The sequence below is a fragment of the Colias eurytheme genome, chromosome 20 (genome assembly GCF_061535395.1).
Source record: "Colias eurytheme isolate Ceu_HAF_F1 chromosome 20, ilColEury1 Martin Lab GWU primary, whole genome shotgun sequence".
NCBI lineage: Eukaryota > Metazoa > Arthropoda > Insecta > Lepidoptera > Pieridae > Colias > Colias eurytheme.
In genome coordinates, this window is record NC_142999.1 from 8,692,013 (window position 1) to 8,712,651 (window position 20,639).

Below are 20,639 nucleotides of genomic sequence, written 5' to 3' on the forward strand. Positions count from 1 at the left end.
AGTAGTTTATGCGTGAAAACCATACATACATACATACAAACTTTTCCTCTTTATAATATTAGTATAGACTATGTTTATATGCTATGCTATGTCCATTGCTTATTGACACGCTTGTGTGGAATGGTATCCCATGATGTTTCCCATCTCAATATTCTTTCTTTTTATAGTAGGTAGGTGCCTAAAACCCTTTAACTTGAGATCCAACATAATGATAAAATACAGCAATATAATAATAGTAATTCCTATGTACGATAGGTATATAAGATAATATTATCATCAGAAATATAAAATTTTGGCAAACATACTTTTAATACACTTCAGCTTACTTTTTGGGCTACCTGTAGAGGATATTTATTTTAACACTTATATTACATAATAATAGAAGTAAAAGACATAGGGAATGCAAATAATTTAGTCATAATTTAATACTGTTTTATTACTAACAATTTGCGCATAATTTATATTTAATAACATGTAGATATACGTGCGTTTGGACTCAATTACAATAACGGCATCACAAATTGACTAAAGTACATTTTACAATCATTAATTTAATTATCTTTGATTGCTTATTCTATGACTTAGTACCCTCTTGTCTTCAGCAAACCCAGCCTTTTACTGAAGACAAAATTTTCTCCCGAACATACTTTCAAATTTAAATATTCATATCAATATATTACCGCAAAAATATTATTATGCAAAGCCGTATATTTCTTATAATAAAAGAGTAAAAACGTTTCGGTGTTCATGTTCGGGAGTTCCAGTCGTTTGATTTTTAAACGTTTAGTTTTTAAAGAACCTTTGATAAATCGTCATTTTCGTGGTTTCGGATCAGGACAATGGTATCTAAAGTTGAGTCTTTGATGTTTTGAGGTGCTGGAGTCCATATAGGGCCGATGATAGGTGGAGATCTCTTTCCGCCCCAAGCGCTGAATTTCACCTTCCTCTTTCCATCCTTCTTCAGATTCACGTCTAAATACGGATGACCGAGTTTAAAGGATTTCGGTAAACTTTCCATGAAGGTGTTGAACGGTAAAGCTTCTTTAGCTGTTTTCTCGTCGAATTGAGTGGATAACGCGAGGATTTTAATTGGATGTCGCTTGTCTAGAGTTGGCATGTATTGAAATCCGGCCATATCCAAGCGTCCTGCTTTAGGAGAATAATTCGATACAATACGAGTTAGCTCTGGTACGTTTGCAGAGAAAATAACCTTTGAGGCTTTTGATCCTGGCTTGTATATCATTTGTCCGCTGCGTTTTCCACCCCACGGACTGAAACGTACTCGCTTCGGCATGCTGGGCTCTCGGATACCGGCTGACCTCTTCCATGTCCACATGTGCTCCATGGCATCTCTCTTTCCACCCCAAGGACTGAAGCTCCTTTTCTCTATGGAGCTCATTAAATCGGTAGAATTCCTGCCAAGTTTACCTGAATAGCTGTGAAATATAAACGGGCTTGCTCTATCTTCGTTATTCAAGTACAGGGTCTTGTCTACATCGACCAGGTTTGGTTTCCACTGCTGGTCTTTTGGCTCTTCTGTTTGCTCGCTGCCAGTGGTGCGTCGTTTCCTTTGTATTTCGGTTGGATCGTGGTTTTGCGGGTAGAATTCGTTGTGGTCCATATTGTCGTCGCTCTGTGGGACTTCGAAGTCATTTCTTGGGTAGTTGAAGTAATTGACGTAAGGGAGGGGAGGGAAGTGAATGGTGGAGTCTAGCGGGTCCATGAGGGCCTCGCCATCAGCGCCGGCGGTATTGATGTACTGCAGGCTTGCTGTGCCGAACCATGTGAACGTTATGAAGATCCAGTAGTGCGCCATGATCCTGAAAATTAATAAAAAATACCTAAGATATATCGTTTTAAAAAATGTATCTCGTCAGTATTTCTTATTTGTTAGTTGTAACTTGTAGGTATCTAGTTACGTTGTTAATCGGATAGGTTGCTTAATTGTATACCTAATTGTGTAGGTTGTTGTTATTGTCTTTGTCTCGCTATGATATCAAAATGTAAAAAAATTTAAAATTAAAATGTTACATAAATTATTCACCGAACCTCAATTTTTGACCGAAATTCAAGACCAGTTGAATTCAAATGTAACGTACCTCTGATTCTAATGGCCAAGACGTCGCTATTAATAAATACGATTGTTAAAAATAAAGTTCTCTCAACTTAATTAACATACAACAAGAACTCGAGCATAATAAACATGGACGTAATTAAACACTTACATTATTTATAACCCACACATATATCAAGTTTAAACACCAACACAAATGAAAACTCTTTCATAAGAAAAACAAAAGTTTTACAGCTGTGTACCTATTATAAGAATAACAGATCTTCATTTACATTATATTTTTGTTTGCTAACGAGATCTAATTAGACGTTAATTACTTTTCTCTGAACTAGGGTATTTATATTTTTCATAAACTTGTAGATAATATTAAGAAATCTTAACTTTCAGTATATAATAGACTTTCCACTATAAATCTATTCCAGTTTTGGCGCACTTTCTTCGACTATATGAAACTATTGTAATAAAAGAGAAATAAAGAAAGTTTTTTTTTTATGAATGTGATATGAAAAGAGTTGCAAATCGTAGCTCGGAAGTTTTGACATCAAACCAATCTAAAACAAGTCGTAAGCGATTTTTTGTATTAAAAGATAACCGTTTGAAAATAATAAGACGCAAAATACCCGTTCTTGTAGATAAGTAATCTAACTTTTAATCAAAAAATTAAAATTATTATCTGCGCTCTGTGGCGTCTTTAACTTTTTATAAAAAGAGAAATACAATAAGAACTTGTAAAATGACTTTTGGAAGGCGTAATAGTAGGGGAGCCCAGGATGCTAAATGTGGATTTACTCGAGCGTCACGGGAACCTATTAGAATTGGTAGATTAGACCATAGCGAGAAAAAAAGGTCCTATAATGTTTTCACTTTTAGCGGTGGGGAAGGGTTTTTTGATTTTTTTTAATTTAAAAAAGAAAAAAATTGGCTTGGAAATACTCAAGCGCGTTAGATATTGATATTTTGCATGCTCCAGGACGTCACTGAAAAAAAGTATACGTTAATCTGACGATTTAAGTGGCGATTTAATCGCTATGAAGAAAGGGTAAAAAATTAAAGTAATATTATTCGAGCGCGTCAGATTAATATATGGGGGGGTTAATTACAATATAAGAAGTCCCCATTTCGCTAATCTGACGATTCGAGCTCAACCTTAGGGAATTATGGATTATTCAAATTTTCGAGCGGGGCCCCTGAGCGCACCCACCAACCATAACTGCTCATATTGACTAGAGGTACTAATGAATAGCTAAGGTTCCGTCCCTTATAGTAATCTGACGCGCTCGAGTAAATCCCAAAATCCCCTCTTGGGCTCCCCTACTATAATGCGTTTGTAATAAATGTTTGAGACGTAAACGCCAGTATTGAATTAAAATTATACAACATGTAGACCGTATCCTATAAGATTTCTCGTACTTATGTATGAATAGTATATTCAGTAGTTTTCATTGCAGTGCATTTTTGACGATTATTACGTTTTAATGTAAGTAATAATATCTGCAGTGGAATGTATGTTAGGTAGATGTGTGAGAAAATTATATATATTGCATTGAAAAAGTTTAACCAACAATCCCCATCTCTACATGTTAATTGATAATCACACTAGCTTCCATCCGTGGCTCTGCTCCGATACACTGATGAGACAGCCTTATATCATATTGTAGCGACGACAAGCCAATTTACGAGTTACCGAAATATTTCAAGTGTAGTACCTACTAAGAAAGTTCCCACCATAGGTTCACACGGTAACTCGTATATAAACAGTTCGTGCGCTATGCATGAACAGTGAAGGGCTTGTCGGGACGCGGGTTGGTCGCATTAGGTCGAATATTAATTACATACGAATATATATATGTAGTTAACGAAATATAACCTTTGCGTAGTTATTTCATCTTTTATTACACCCGCACATAACAAGCCCCTACATTGGTGACCCCGACGAAGAGTGAACATTATTATAGAATTGCATAGATATCGTTTGTTAACAATTAAAAATGAATCCGGCAGTTCCAGTTACATCAGTTTCGTCGGTACAGTTAAACCTTCTCGAGCATTTAGCACAACTAAAGCAGCGGGTAAACCAGCTGGAATGTGCAGGCTCGAGAGGCAAATCGTTTAGCGGTCGAAGGTATGGAAATAGCACGCATCGTTCCGCATCTCAAAATCGCGATCGTGCAGGAATATCAAAACAAAGAAGACCAAATTGGTTATGTTTTTTCCATTACCGCTATAGGCATAACGCCAGCAAGCGCATTCAACCTTGTGCGTGGCAGAAGCAGCAGGAGAGCCAATTAAAAAACTAGATACGGTACAGACAGAGGCGGATATTTGTACCACCGTAAATAAACGCCTGTGTATAAAAGACAGGAAGAGTAATATTAAGTTTTTAGTGGACACCGGCGCAATATTTCAATTTTACCAGTGTCGAAAAATAACCAATCCGCGAGTGAGTGTACTGTGTAGTGATTATAAAGTGTAGTTTAGTGTAATTAAGACATTTGGTACTAAGTTAATGACTTTAGATCTTAGTTTACGGCGACCGTATAAATGGTTATTTATTATCGCCAAGGTAACTCAACTTATGTTTTTGTTTATAAAGTGCAGATTTTTTTTAGCACCCTAAGGCCGATGCATCGCTCGCACTTATGACGGACGCATCGGATACTCATGTAGGTTATTTTTCTAAGAATCTATCTAAGATTGAACGCAAGTATAGTACGTATATAGGGAGTTATTAGCAATTTACTTGGCTATTCATCATTTTCGGAATATGGTCGAAGGACGACAGTTAGCGGTGTATACGGATCACAAACCGTTAATTTATGCATTTTCTAAAGTAAATAGCGAGAAAGAGTTACCCAGACGTACACGACACTTGATATTCATTAGTGAGTTCACAACGGATTTGAGGCACGTAAGTGGGAAAGATAATGTCGTTGCGGATTCGTTATCACGAGTCGCAACAATAAGTTGTCCCACTGTAATAGATTACGTAGAACTTGCTTAGAATCAACAACAAGATTCTTATATGTTACAATTATCTAATTCGAAAGACGCTAATAATATGTCAAAGAAAATAATGTTACTTGAAAGCGGTACATTTATTTATTGTAATTTAGATAATGTTAAAATTAGACCCTATTTGACTGATAAATTTCGACGTTTTGCATTTGATAGTGTACATAATTTATGTCATCCCGGAATAAGGACTACACGCAAATTGATTCAAAATCGTTTTTATTGGCCAAATATGATTCGTCACGTTGGCCAATGGGTTAAAAGTTAAAACATGCATTGAATGTCAACGATCGAAGTTTAATCGACATACAATGTCAGGTTTAGGATCGTTTCTGCAGTGCGATAGGTTTGAACATATTCATGTTGATTTAATTGGACCTTTACCCACTTCACCCGAAGGTTTTAGGACGTATTGCCTAACCATAGTGACAGGGGGACGCGATGGCCAGAATGTTTTCCTACGAGATATATAACTGCTGAAACGGTTTCGCGTGTAGTATATGAAGGATGGATCTCTCGTTTCGGTTGTCCGAAAAAGCTAACAAGCGATCAAGGACGCCAATTCGAAAGTCAATTATTTGCTACACTAGTGAAGTTATTAGGTATTAATAAATTACGTACGGAACAACTTTACGATTGCCAGGTGATTATTACGATAAAAAATCGAGTTTAGAAATAAATAGCAGTCTTGAGTATGCAAGTAAATTACGAGACTCTATTAGGAAATATCAGTCAGTAGCTATTAGGCAGAATGAAAGACGGAACATATTTATACACCCCGATTTAGAAAAGTGCGATTATGTTTTTGTAAGAAACGACGCAGTACGTAAGCCTTTACAACCAACATACGACGGTCCTTATCGTGTGTTGAGTCGAGAGGAAAAGGTATTTTACATTCAAATGACTGGCAGGAAAGTTAGAATATCAGTAGACCGTCTAAAACCTGCATATTATTTGAATGATGATTGTGATACGACATCTGGGGCAGATACTAAGGTTCCGTTACTAATTCCAAGTAGCGAATTGCCTAATACACATACCACGCGTAGTGGAAGAGCTATACGATTACCAGTACGATTTAGGTAATAGTATTGTATTTATAATTTTTTCCACTATTTTATATTTATTAGAATTACGATGATTATAAGTATTCATAAGACTTCATAGAAATGTATAATAAATACTTAGTAATCAACACATCGTATTTAATAAATAATAGAACTTATGTAATTTTGAAACGAGTTCATTGTTTAACGTTTTAAGAATGGTATTTCAAATTTATGTTTGTGTTGATTTTTTATTGTAATTTTTACTACTTAGAAATTTAAGTACTTTTGATTTATGGCTTATGAGTGTATAGTAATAGCCTTTGTAATATTAAACGATACAAGTGTAAAGAACGTATTGAGATTTGAAATGTTAATGTTACTAAGTGTTAATTGACGTGTAAAAATTATCGCACGCCACTTAGAAGACCCAACCGAGTTTTTGTAAAAACATAAATAGTTTAACGAAATTAGGTGTTAACTTTTAACCACTTGTATACGTTATGATTGATTTATATTGTGAACATTTTTTATACTTTATATTGTAAACATTTTGTAACCTTATATAGCGACACTTTATATATACCCCTTTGTTTATTGTTTAATTTTATTGTAAGATTTTTTACTTGTATACCCTTTTTATTTTAAGGGGGGAATGATGTAGCGACGACAAGCCAATTTACGAGTTACCGAAATATTTCAAGTGTAGTACCTACTAAGAAAGTTCCCACCATAGGTTCACACGGTAACTCGTATATAAACAGTTCGTGCGCTATGCATGAACAGTGAAGGGCTTGTCGGGACGCGGGTTGGTCGCATTAGGTCGAATATTAATTACATACGAATATATATATGTAGTTAACGAAATATAACCTTTGCGTAGTTATTTCATCTTTTATTACACCCGCACATAACAAGCCCCTACAATATTATCATTTCACCTTCGCGTTTTCTCTGTTCGTTTATGTCTGTTTAATATTGAAAAGACATGCAGACAAAGTTACCTTCGTTTGAAATAAATAGATTATTAAACAGCAACATAACAATGACAACTAGGGCATGCAGAACCGGATCCGGTTCCAAGTTTCTGAAACCCGGTTCCAAATCGAGCTCAGAACCGGGTAGAACCGGGTTACCCGGTTCTTTTATAATACTTCGGAAAAAATACGAAATTAAACAAAAGTAACTGTAAAAGTACCTGATAGGCCTTTTATTTTACGCGGCTTGTGTCTTATTTCATTAAATTAATAAAGAAACAAAAATTTCAATACTTCTCTTTATTTATCAGTCTTATAAAAGTACCTTGGCCCTTAGTCAAACGTCAGTATCGCCAAGGAATAGAAATTGCTAACGCTAATTATTGACATAAGCTCATGATATTTTGGTTAAATGGTTCGGTCACACTACCAACGACGATGACGACCACGACCAAAATTCAAATCTTGCCAAAATTTATTCAAAATAAAATATTTAAATCTCCCGTCATCTAACTAATTACTGATACTCGGAAAAAAATTAATTCGAGGTCAATTAATAAAAAAAATAGTTTTTTTTTTGCGATTTTCGCCGAGACGGTAAGTTTATCATACAATCACCTGAGACCAAAATTGTACATCATAAAATTATCTATAAAAAAGGTTAAATACATTTTTTCCTAGGAGCTACCGTTTCTACGAAAAACCTATTTTTTTGAATGAATGAATGAATGAATGAATGAATTCTTTATTGGACACACCAGTTGAAAGAAATAACATAAAATACGATACAAACAAATTGCACAAAGGGTGACCTTATGGCTACAGAGCCATCTCTTCCAGGTGACCCAACCAATTTTTTTATCCATTGATCTCGAAAAAAATTTTTTAATTGTGTTTTGCACAATTTATTTAATTTCGACTCGATGAAAATTTTGTTCGTGGTCGTCGTCGTCGTTGGTGGTGTGACCGAAACCTTAGGCAAAACATCATACGCTTATGTCAATTTGTATCGATAGCGTATTCTATTCCTTAGCGTTTTGACGGTTGTCTCGGCACTCTTGTTATCATAATATCACATAAAAACACGAAAAGTACCCAGCTGTAGGTTTTGAGTCCCATGCGAATGTCGAAATTTGCGAAAATTTTCAGCATTTACGGCTGTATCTTTTGATGCGTTGGCTTGTGAGTTCGACTTTTTCACATAAAAGGGACCGAAGACTTGAGTATTCGATATAAATTTCAGCTTGATACCAAAAACAAAAACATGACTGGATCATTATATGAATCATTAAAATTAACAGCTTTTCAAATTCACGAGAAATCTAATAAAAATATTTCTGTAGCCTTATTTTTGTCATTTTCGAAGCCTAATTTTTTTTGGTAATACAACCGTAGGAAACTTACAGCATCTAAGGTTAGACAACCAATCGGAGCCACGCTTGAGGCGTGGCACGAAAATTCGCGATGCACGTGAGTCTGACGTTGCCAGATACAATAAATTTGGTAAAATAATGCAGCAAAATATAAATAATACTTTATATTTTAATATTTTGGTCGGAACCGGGAGAACCGGGTTTCATACTATTCAGACCCGGTTCTCAAGATCATCAAAAAACCCGGGTTTACCCGGGTTTTTCGGAACCGGGTAAACCCGGGTGCATGCCCTAATGACAACCCGTAGGTAAATATGCGTGGACGCTTCGGAGTATCTCTCGAATTATAATTATTATGTTGGCGTTAATTTTCAAAGTATTTAAAAACTATTGTTGAAAGTTGTCGTGAACGTCGTAAAGAAAGGGCAAATACTTAGCGGTGAGTTTAACTTCTATTTTAAAACATAATTAATCTCGGTGATGAACGATCTATTGTTATGGTTATTTTGCACTTAGGAACTCCTTATTCATAATGTTAAATACCCTAATTTATCAGATATTGGCATACCTACATCCTGGCCAGACCGGCTACCATTTAAGATTTTCACGTGTTCTTTGACGAATAAGTTTAAATTAAGGGTATACCTATAATCTACCTATATTCTAGCTATAATATGAATAGAAATATTATTTCATTTTCTTCCCATAAATCTTATTGGTTCATTAACACGCATTTAAAACCTTTAGTTGCTTCAGTAGCTTTTAGTAGGCCAAGTTTGTGTCGTCGTACTTTTAAAAACATTTTATACAGAGATTAATAAAACACAAAGATCCTATGTTAGCTGTTTATCTGGTAAACAAATTGCGACTAAATATAATGGTTCTCGTTGAATCCGATTATTCGACCCTTTACTCAATAATTTAAATTCATTCAGGCACTCATCTGAACTTGTCCATTACGACGGTATTGTTACTGCATTCCTTTGAAGTTTTTCTTTGTCTCTTCTTCGTAAATATTGACAATTTTAATAGCTCGGGCGCTGAATTTACCTTTACCCTTTATACGAGTGAGGTGCCGTGACGTTGCTTGGAATTTTCCACTTTACACTTGTATCAATGAGATTGTTTGTTAGTTCTACGGTTCAGGAAAAATTACGATTCAATCTAGTGAATTGTTTATAATATGTAGGTTCAGTTTATGATGTGAGAATTATAAAAACCGAAAATATTTTTATCTTGCAGCTTCTTGATAACAAAATATAGGTACCTAACTACATATTTTATTGGAACTCAAAGAATTTTATACAACATGGGTTCAAGCCTCAAGGTTCAATAAAATTATGAAATAATTAAAATTTAACGAATTAAATTGAGTTTCACTTTCGCTACAAATCAATCAAGTCAATATAAGAAAACGGCTTAAATCAAATCCATAAACCATTTTGAAAACAATTTTCAATACTAAGTAATAAAACAACACATTTTCGAGACAATATATGGCTGGTAGAGTAATAAAGTTTTTGTATGAAATCCCCCATGGTATACTGAAAGAAACTAGTCCATTTCTGAATAACAGGTTTCGTACATAGAATAGATACTGCGACACAAAGTTTATTTAATCTTATTAATATAGACTGTATGCAGTTTCAATTTCATTTATGATAAATTGGAAGTATATGCAGCGTGTAGTTTATTTTTAGAGGAGCGTTTAAATTGTTTTGAAAACACTGTTTTATAAAATTATCGCCATAACGACAAATTTTCTGATTTTTGATGGGTTAATTTAAAAAATTTGCTCCCGCGTTGACAGCGTCAGATTTAGGTGCAACCCTTCAACTAAACAAACGAAACAATTTACTTGTGGTATAGTAAATTTGAGCTTAAAAATAAGGCTTATCAAAGACTCCTGATTAGAACGAACATGATTGAGTTCTACGGTTTTACTAACTTGTACATGTATATTATACTAGATTTCCGCCCGCGGCTTCGCCCGCGTTTTCAAAGGAAAATCCGCATAGTTCCCGTTCCCGTGAGATTTCCGGGATAAAACCTATCCTATGTGTTAATCCACACTGCCCTCTATATGTGTGCTAAATTTCATTGTAATCGGTTCAGTAGTTTTTACGTGAAAGAGTAACAAACATCCATACAAACTTTCGCCTTTATAATAGTAAAGATCTTGGATTGGAAATTTTATACAATAATTTTTTTTTTTTTAATTATATTTCTAGATAATTTTCAGTCAAGTCATGGACTGTTGGATGCAGGAGTTGTAACTTACAAAAGAAAACTTGAACACGATGTTGAAACTATTAAAGAAAAAACCTCAAAGAATAATTGTTGCTTCTTCAAAAGCTTTAAAGTTGTGCAAGCTCACTAATGCTCATTGAATGGAGTTTTATTTAGTAGAGTATAATAGGTTAAATGAACAAGATGCAATGTGTTTGACACGTTCTTTTAAACACAAGAAAATATTGAACAATATGATTTTTATAAAATAATGCAAACAAACAGTATATAATGAACCAATTTATCTACCTGTTAGGTTAGGTACCAAAATTTTAATAAATAATCATTTTTTGGGTTATATATAGTTAGGTACTCCTATAAAAAAGACAATATCTATATGTTTTTGGATTTAAAATCTAATATTCGAAACCCAATGTTTTTGAAATTCATTATGTTTTATTTGGTCTTATCGTAAACATAATAATAGTCTAGAATATATTTTTCAAGAAGATTTTCTTTGAACGTTACTCAAGCCGCAAGTAAAGCTTAGTTAAGGGCGCGTATAAAGTCAAATCACCAATCAACTTTTAGTTGATACGTGTAATATTCAAGACCAAATATAAAAAATAAAATATATGTAAAACTTGATGATATTTTCGATTATATTGTCAGATCAAAAACATAAAATATTGAAATTGACTCGATAGAAAAAATTCACGAAGTTACCTCTAAATTTCACACTTTTACGTTTTTTACTGGACATGGTAATACTTATTATGATTTTTTTTTCATAAACAATTATATTAAAACATTTGCAAGATATTTGTCAGAGCATTTTGTGTAATTACTTTTAGTTTTGGTTTAATCACGATAAAACACTTTTGGCGCTTACTATATTTTTAATTACGCAAGAAATCATCTTCCATCGCACGTTCCGGGAGCTAAAAACATAATTCTATTTCATACATCAGACGCTATCGCTCCGTTGAGACGAGTAGACCACGCTAAAATTGCTGCGCCGTGTTTTATAATTACGCCGAATATTTATTTGTTGAAAATGGTAAACAACAAAATGAAAAGACTTAAGAAACGAGAACTAAAGAAGATTCAAATTGAAAAGATAACTAAATGTCGAAAATAAGTTATAATAGTATTGTTATAATATTAATAAATTAATAACTAATAATTATAATATAAAAAGATAAGTCTTGATTTACCTATTTGAGAAAGTTTAGTTTCTGTAAAATAATTTCCGCGGGCTGAGTATTGACGCGATAGCAGCAGCAACTATAGATAGGTAAATAAAATTCATAGTGGTACCTAATTCTTACAGTCGCGGTGCAATCAATCAAGTCAAGAAAGATTTATATTATTATTATTACTATAGGCAGATCCTATGTTCGCTCCAGTAAATAATAATATCAATAATATGTAAACCGGTTGTGAATAGTACATATATATATTATATTTACAATCTGTATTAGATAATCATACATAAAATCTATACATAGGTATAACAAATTCGTACGAAAGTCAAAACTGTACTTACATTGAATAGGTATTTTTTTATAATACACATATGTATATGTATATATATAATATATTCATAATCTGTATTACATAGTAATATGTAGTACATATCTATACATAAATATAGTTTTTAGAATTTTTGTATGTCTGTCTGTATGTATGTCTGGGCTCTAATTTTGGTGCAGATATAGCTTGAGACCTGAGAAAGGTCATAGAATTTTATCCCGTAAATAAAAAAAACTGTCTGTGTTTGTCTGTTTGTTTGTACACGCTAATCTCCGGAACTACTGGACGGATTTGAATGAAAGTTATTTTGTTGTGTAGGTACTATTATATTATCCGGGAAATATAAAATAATAATTTATTTTGAAAACTGAAACACCTGATGCAGAACCGCAACAGACCACCTAAACTATAGATTCATTTGAGAAAGTTTATCCAGGCGAGTTTGGATATTATTATTTGTGTAAATTCTGTAAATTCGTTTCCGCGAGTTGAGTATTCATGCGACGATAATTATAGATACCTACATTCATAGTGGGTACCTACAATTTACAAAGACACTTTTTATACTTAGTTATGTAGGTACCTAATTCCTACGGTCGCCTTGCAAATGCAATCAATCAAATCGGGAATGTTTTATAATATGTATATATATATATATATTATAGTATTACTATAGGTAGATTCCTATGTTTGCTCCAGTAAATAACCAATACAAGTTGTGAATAGTAACTACACATTATATATATTTACAATCTGTATTAGATAATAATATTACAATCACATAGGTATAAAAAAAAATTGTACGAAAGTCAAAACTGTACATTGAATATTTTTACGGATACCTACTTGGGGCGTGATTTTCAATCGATATAGGAGACAAAAATATAGGTACATAGTTTATAGAATTTTTGTCTGTTTGTCTGTATGTATGTCTGGCTCTCTAAGCTCTAACTTTGATACAGAGATAGCTTGAGACCTGAGAAAGGACATTGGATAGGTTTGTTCCCGTAAATCCTAAAAAAACTCTATGTGTCTGTTTGTTTGTACACGCCAATCTCCGGAACTATTGGACGGCTTTGAATGAAAGTTATTTTGTTGTGTAGGTATTATCTGGGCAATATAAATATACAAATTCGAAGATCTAGAATGTATGATGAGGGACCCTGAGATCACACTCTAACATTTATAGGAGTGACGTCAACAAAAATTGTTGCGTCTGATGGAAATTTTCTGTTGATTAAAAAAAATCAAAGATCTGGAACATCTGATATAGACCCATAAGAGCCCAGCTACACATTTATAAGAATGATTTTATTTTTAGAATAATTGCTGAGTCGAAAAATGTCGTACAATCTAATAGTCCATTGAATAAAAAGTTCTAGAGTGCGTGAGTTAGTAACGTAAGATGTTTCTTCGGAAACATGTCAAGAGTCCCTAGGTAATAAACATACTAAAACCCCGGGCCACTAGGAGGAGCCCCGGAGTGGGGGGAGGGGGAAAATGGGTCCATTTTTTCATTTTTCGCTTAAATCTCAAAAACGGTACATGTTAGAGAAAAACTTTCAAGGAAAAGTTGAAAGGCCATAAAATTATCTACAAGTTGTACCTGAATCATTTTTTCCTATATCCTACCGTTTCTGAGTTATACGCAGTAAAACATGATTTTGGCTCAAACAATTTCCACATCAATCGATCAAAAAATATTTCTTTCTTCCAAAAAACTCAAAAGTGCAACTTGTGACCGGTACTGATAGATTGCTCTTAATTAGGTCTATAATTGGTAAAATAAACACATTCCTCCATGGAAGCCTTTAGGAGGAATCGATTGTCAAAATATTATATTATGGTAGTTTGAGTTACTGAACTTGATCTTTTTATTTTTTTCTTTGGAGGCCTTTAGGAGGTATTGAATTTTATTAGGGTAGTTACGATACATGAACTTTTTAACTAACTACCCTAATAAAATTCAATTCCCCGTAAACGCCTCCGTGGTGGAATCTGGTATTTTTAGCAATGATAGACCTAATAATGAGCAATCTATCTGTACCGGTCACAAGTTGCACTTTTGAGTTTTTTGGAAGAAAAAAATAAAAAGATCAAGTTCAGTAACTCAAACTGCCCTAATATAATATTTTGACAATCGATTCCTCCTAAAGGCTTCCATGGAGGAATGTGTTTATTTTACCAATTATAGAACTAATTAAGAGCAATCTATCAGTACTGGTCACAAGTTGCACATTTGAGTTTTTTGGAAGAAAGAAATATTTTTTGATCGATTGATGTTGAAATTGTTTGAGCCAAAATCATGTTTTACTGCGTATAACTCAGAAACGGTAGGATATAGGAAAAAATGATTCAGGTACAACTTGTAGATAATTTTATGGCCTTTCAACTTTTCCTTGAAAGTTTTTCTCTAACATGTACCGTTTTTGAGATTTAAGCGAAAAATGAAAAAATGGACCCATTTCCCCCCTCCCCCCACTCCGGGGCTCCTCCTAGTGGCCCGGGGTTTTAGTATGTTTATTACCTAGGGACTCTTGACATGTTACTAACTCACGCACTCTAGACCCCCCTTGGAGGGACTCATTCAATGGACTATAACCAAATTAATCAAAATAAAGTTCTGGAGGAATGTGTGTTGTCGACTGCGTATGTTTATTTAAAAATAGTATCTATACTCGCTATTTCGACAGACTTTTTTTACGGATTCGTGCTCTATACTGTTTCCCTAATATTGTTTTTTTTTATATATTACATACAGACAGTTTTTTTACTGTTTTATAATATGTATAGATTATCATTAATAATTATAAACAAATAATAATAAAAAGACATATTACATAATTTGTGATGATTTCAACTTCACTGTTCTATACAATTATTTTAGACAACATACCTACTAACTACCGAAAATACGCGTTGAACGAGCGAAGAATATTGTGTATAATTTAGCGTGCGATGAACTTTACGTACGTTGGATGAGCCGGGTGTATGAGGGTATTGTGAGGGCGCGCGGCATGGCGCGTAATGGGCGAGGCTTAATCGTAGAATTATCTGGCTTTATACGCCCTCTTAAAAGCATTTTCAGCAAAGATGCATTGCAAACTAATGTATTGGATGACTTCACTGTTAGTCGAAAGTTGAATTTTATTTACTTTAAACTTCTCTTTTTTATGAGCGGGATATGAAAATGGATTTCAAGAACTTCTTGTTAATTTGAGTATAATATGTATAAGTATCTATTAAAGAGTTTGTTTTTAATTTTCTTTTTAATTTCGCCTTCGCTAATCACCGAAAAATAAACATTATACACCTACACAACTCTTAATTATATAGACGTACATTATAATCAATTGGGTATTATTTTGAAAATATACGTGATCATCGTGTAGTTATAAAAGCTATAGCTACGGAAGTCGTTTACAATTTCTTAGTTCTATCTCTACCTATTACATATACATAATATGTATAGTTTATGATTCCATCTAGCTCTTGTTTTCAAATATGTCTGTCAAAGAGTATATTTATAACACAGGATGTTAATCTGCGAGAGTATTTCTTGTGGTGCGGTCGGTCAAACCACAAAATGTCTGATGGATCAGCCATTGTTGTAGAGGCATAGACAAAGCTTTTGAATGCACTGTGATCCGAAAATTTGATTGCGAATATGGGGTTTGTTTTCGTCGAGTTTCGATTTTAATAGAGCCGGATAGAGCGTACTGATTTTGTTAGTGTATTAAAAGGTGTTATAACTATTTGGTAGATACTGTCGTACTTATGTTGAGTATACAGAACAGATTATTTTATATTTTTGGAGAAATTCTCATACCTACTATTATTATTATGTGAGAATTATAATATTAGATGCGAATTAAGATGAAATGAATAATTTGAAATGGATTATCGGCTACATAGGTACTGCTTAGCGGTATAGTCTTAACTCTTAATTTAAGATGCTTCATTCGGTTTTAACATATTAACGAAATAAAATATGTGCTCTTCACTAAGCTTTTGCTAAACTATTGTTAACGCCTATAGTTGCTTGCTTTCAAATACTAGTCAAATTATTAAATAAGGTGTTGCGCACGATTATATTTAAAAATAATTAAATCCTGTGTTTGATTTCACGCCTCAATTATGTTACGAACCCAGTTAATAAATTGTGTTTTTAATCTTTTGCGACGGGTCTTTAGAAAAATTCAACTTTATGCGTAATAAAAAAATAATCTGGGGTGATTTTTTTATGGGATCTAAAATTTAAATACGCATTAGATAATCATAACAATTATGAATTAAACTTTCTTTTCCTGAACAGTAGAAATTAAATTTACAAAAACCATTCATAAACCTTACATTTCTATTAAATCATTAAATAATTTTAACGATATTTCAATCCGAATGAACAATTACGAATTGGTAATAGCTTTGTCGCTCTATAAGTTCGTTTAACTCGAAACTTTTTGTACTACGCAAACTTCTGCGTGTTTATGATCAATCAATTAATTAATTTAGATAACTCCTAACGCATAACTGTCTATATTACATATTTTATAATATTATAAAGCTGACGAGTTTGTTAGTTTGTTTGTTTGAACGCGCTTATCTCAGGAACTACTGGTCCGATAAGAAAAATTATTTCAGTGTTAGACAGCCCCTTTATCGAAGAAGGCTAAAGGATACATAGGATATTTATTACGCTAAAACCCGGAGCAATGCGGGTAAAATCGCGGAGCACAGCTAGTTTACAATATACATATTATTATTTATACATGTTTAAATCAAACAAAACACAGATAATCTAATTGGAAAACCCCGCTAAAGTTCATTTCTCTTATATGTTAGATACGTGAAACTTTCTTGGTCGACTTTTGCTAAACATTGAATTTTGTTGTTCAACGATGCCTCGTGCAAACGTTAATTAAAAAGCTTTGGTGGTTTTCTTTTCTATTGATCTTAATTTTAGGATGATTTATAATTATGTAATTTAATTTAATATGTATTGGAAACCGATATTTTAAGAACGTGATAATAACTCGATTAAGAGTTACATTGTACATTGTAAAAATCCCTACTAATATTATAAATGCGAAAGTAACTCTGTTTGTTACGCTTTCCCGCTTTCCCGCTTAAACCTCTCAACTGATTTTGATGAAATTTGGCACAGACAATCTTTAGAACCTGAGAAATATGTACCACGGGCGAAACCGCGCTAGTTAATTATATTTGTGTTTTAAATCCCCGAATTATATTCATAGAATGGAGGAAAGATTCAGTTTCTTGTCCAAATAAATGTCTAGTAAATAAGGCTCTCTTATGCTTTTTGTGTTGAATTTTTATCGAATCGGATAGGTCGGATAATTTCGTTGAAGTCTTGATTTCATGCACCCTATTCACTTGGACGTATGGGCATGTTTATTACGGACTTTTTCGTCACTTTTTCGAGAGGTTCGTCCGCACGGCACAGCTGGTATCTTATATTCTCTAAAGCCAAATGCTTACAGAGAAAGATAAGATAATGGGATAAATGGCAAACTAACTCGACAGCTTTCAAAAGTCGGACCTCGGAACTCGGAAGCTTTTCTCGTTGCGAATTTGTTGTTTTTCTTAAAATAAAAATTAGTGTAGGTTCCTATCTATTTCTTCGTTTCTAGTACAATTATTTAGTAGCTGCAGCCAATGGTTAAATTTGGACCTGGATAAATAGCTTTTATATGCTAATCCTGAGAATAATCTTTCGCTAGAAATAATGTCTTCCAGAACCGATCAGTCGTTTTAAGAGAAAGAAAAAAATTTCAATCCTGGCAAACTTTCGCGTCTATACTCTATAGTTAATAGACGTATTATTAATAAAAAAAACACAAGATTATAATCAAGCTCTTACTCCTCATTAATAAATATTCCATTCTTACAAACGTTCGCCTAAAGTTTCGTATTGAAATGTAAAAGAGTTTTTATCCTACTTCTATGAATCGGGTCTTACAGCAAACATGCATTTGGTTTTTGCATTTGCTTAAATTTTCGTTCCTAGCAGGCTAGCCTAGACTTCGCAAATGTACTAAATTCGTTAAACCAGTTTGACATTTCCCTTTTTCAACTGACTTCAAAAAGAAGAGGATCTCTACAAGACTATGTATCGTTAAATTAAAAAAAAATTAAATTCGTTCGTTGTTTGTTTTGTTTTTAACCGACTTCAAAAAAAGGAGGAGGTTCTCAATTTGGCCGGTTTATTTTTAAAATTATGCATATTGTATGAAAAACGTTACCACAATACAATTTCGCTCTGCTTAATTATTAATTAATGTGGATAGTTCGTTTATTTATTTAGTTGGTTTACTCATAAGCAGAAAAATTATAACAAATAGGATAGGATTCAAATTACCAACTGTTTGTCTTAAGTTTTTGCAGATATGTAGAGTAAATTTCGTGAATCAAACTATTCCGAAACTTACTGCGTTGTTAATACTTTTCCGTTATATCATAAAGCTTAATGCTTAAAAGATATTTGATTAATGACATTTGTTAGAAATTCCATTACAACCAGAAATATACAGAGGCAAATCTCTCCAATAATATATTTTTACTTAAATATTATTTCCTTCCTACGATTCATTTTTTCCCGATTGTTTAATTAATATATCAAATTCCTGAATTATTATTGAAAATATTATATGTTAGGTATATTCTTCTTTGTTTTTTTTATTATTATTTTGTAGTTATAATGAAGTGATCTTAAATACTGTAAGCAAAACTACAACTTACATAAGACATATAAGTTAGAGAGATTTAATTTTTTATAACTTAAAAATAACTATTTCCTGTAAATAGTTATTTTTGTGTGCTAAGTAACAATCGAAAATTGTTATTTTTGTAGGTATAGCTAAGGGAATGGAAAAAGACTTTCTGATCAATTTTCATATATTGAAAATAAATGTCTATAACTAAACAATCATGATTGTTTAATATTTTTATGCATAATGTATTATTCAGTACCTAAAGTACATTAAACTTCTTATGAAATAAATATCAAAGATTTAATTATATCCGTTTCTAAATCATGAATATTATTAATAATTTATACCATAATTTCCTATTCAATTTCCATTTTGAATCTTGCATTCAACCGTGATAATTTTAACCACTCAAAATTAACGCTAGTGCTACGAAATATCGTAGCCACGTAGCGCGTAGCCACGTAGCCACGTAGCGCGTAGCACTTCAATATTGTTTCGTTAAAAATAAAACTTTGAAGTAGATTTATTTATGAGCTTATTGGTTCGAAAAAATATAAATTAGTTTTTAAATACAATTCAATATTTTGAATTCAGCCTATTTCGTGTAAAATTAAATTTCCAACAATTGAAAATATGAATATTCGTACATTCCTTATCGTTTTATTGAATTCAAAATTGTTTAAATCTGACGAAATTTATTAATATTACATTGAAAACCGTTTGATGTAATTCAGATATGTAAAAAATTAAACCATACTATTTATAGATAAAAGAAATATTTAAATTAATTCCTTGAAAATTTTAAACTTATTTGACAACTTAGATATTAATAAGAGATTTTTAAAATTTGTTAAAACAAAAAAAAAAAATCTTTATATTTCTGAATCTTAAAACTAATCTTACCTTATAAGAAGGAATCCTCAAAATCGTGTTATTATTATATAATTAACATCAATGCTGTTCACTGTCCGCCGCTCGCTTGAAGTGTGGTGATGTTCGGCCTCCCAACTCTTATATATACAGCCATGGTTAGGTAGCGTCAGCATAAACACGCGATTAATTTTCGTGGTCGCGTTTGTATGGAAATTGCATGCTTTATTTGCATTTGTGTTAAGTTGTGTAGTCTTTAAGGGTGACATTTACGATGTATGTTAACACAAGTGTAAGTGAATGTTATACGCTTATCAATTAAAGATTTTTAACGGGTTTGAGTGTCTTACAACGATCATGAATGTAATGGTTTGCTGTAGAGTATTGAAAAGATAAAATTGATGATTTGAATGGATATATTGCGTTTCAAATTCGTAAAAAAAAATTGTAATGAAAAATATACATACCAAATTCTTCTAAAACGTCTTTATACTATCGTACTGTTTACTACTACATCACATCGTCTATTAAAATATCACAACATCTATTAAATACAACTTGTTCATAAATGAAACTCGTGAATGTCGTGATTACCACGTCAACCAATGTGGTTCACCAATAGTTCGTTTTATATGGTCCACATTTTGTTTACCTTATAATAAACCGTTGATCATTTAATATCTAGCTTTCTTATATAAAAAAAAATATTCTTAATCCGTCAGTCCTCGGATCACAGACACAATAGAAAATCTATTGTGTCTCGGCCCGATCGGGCCGCTCGGTGGTCAATG

General features: G+C 32.8%; 3 protein-coding genes across 3 annotated transcripts in view; 1 reads left to right on the plus strand and 2 right to left on the minus strand.

Moving 5' to 3' along the window:
- The window catches only part of Cortactin (cortactin), a 444,169-nt gene that overhangs the window by 323,983 nt on the left and 99,547 nt on the right, over positions 1 to 20,639 (minus strand). The gene's annotated exons all lie outside the window — the stretch shown is intronic.
- The window catches only part of LOC149899819 (COMM domain-containing protein 4), a 34,713-nt gene that overhangs the window by 3,437 nt on the left and 10,637 nt on the right, over positions 1 to 20,639 (plus strand). The window lies entirely within an intron of this gene.
- On the minus strand, positions 437 to 19,953 carry LOC149899820 (uncharacterized). The gene is made up of 2 exons (XM_090113789.1): positions 19,882 to 19,953; positions 437 to 1,820 (listed from the first exon to the last, which is right to left on the minus strand). Exon 2 carries the CDS (start codon positions 1,814 to 1,816, stop codon positions 791 to 793), a length of 1,026 nt encoding a protein of 341 aa, XP_089969915.1. The 5' UTR covers positions 1,817 to 1,820; positions 19,882 to 19,953; the 3' UTR covers positions 437 to 790.

Coding starts and splice junctions, on each gene's coding strand:
- LOC149899820 (XM_090113789.1), bottom strand. CDS start 1,816: ATGGCGCACTACTGGATCTTCATAACGTTCACATGGTTCGGCACAGCA.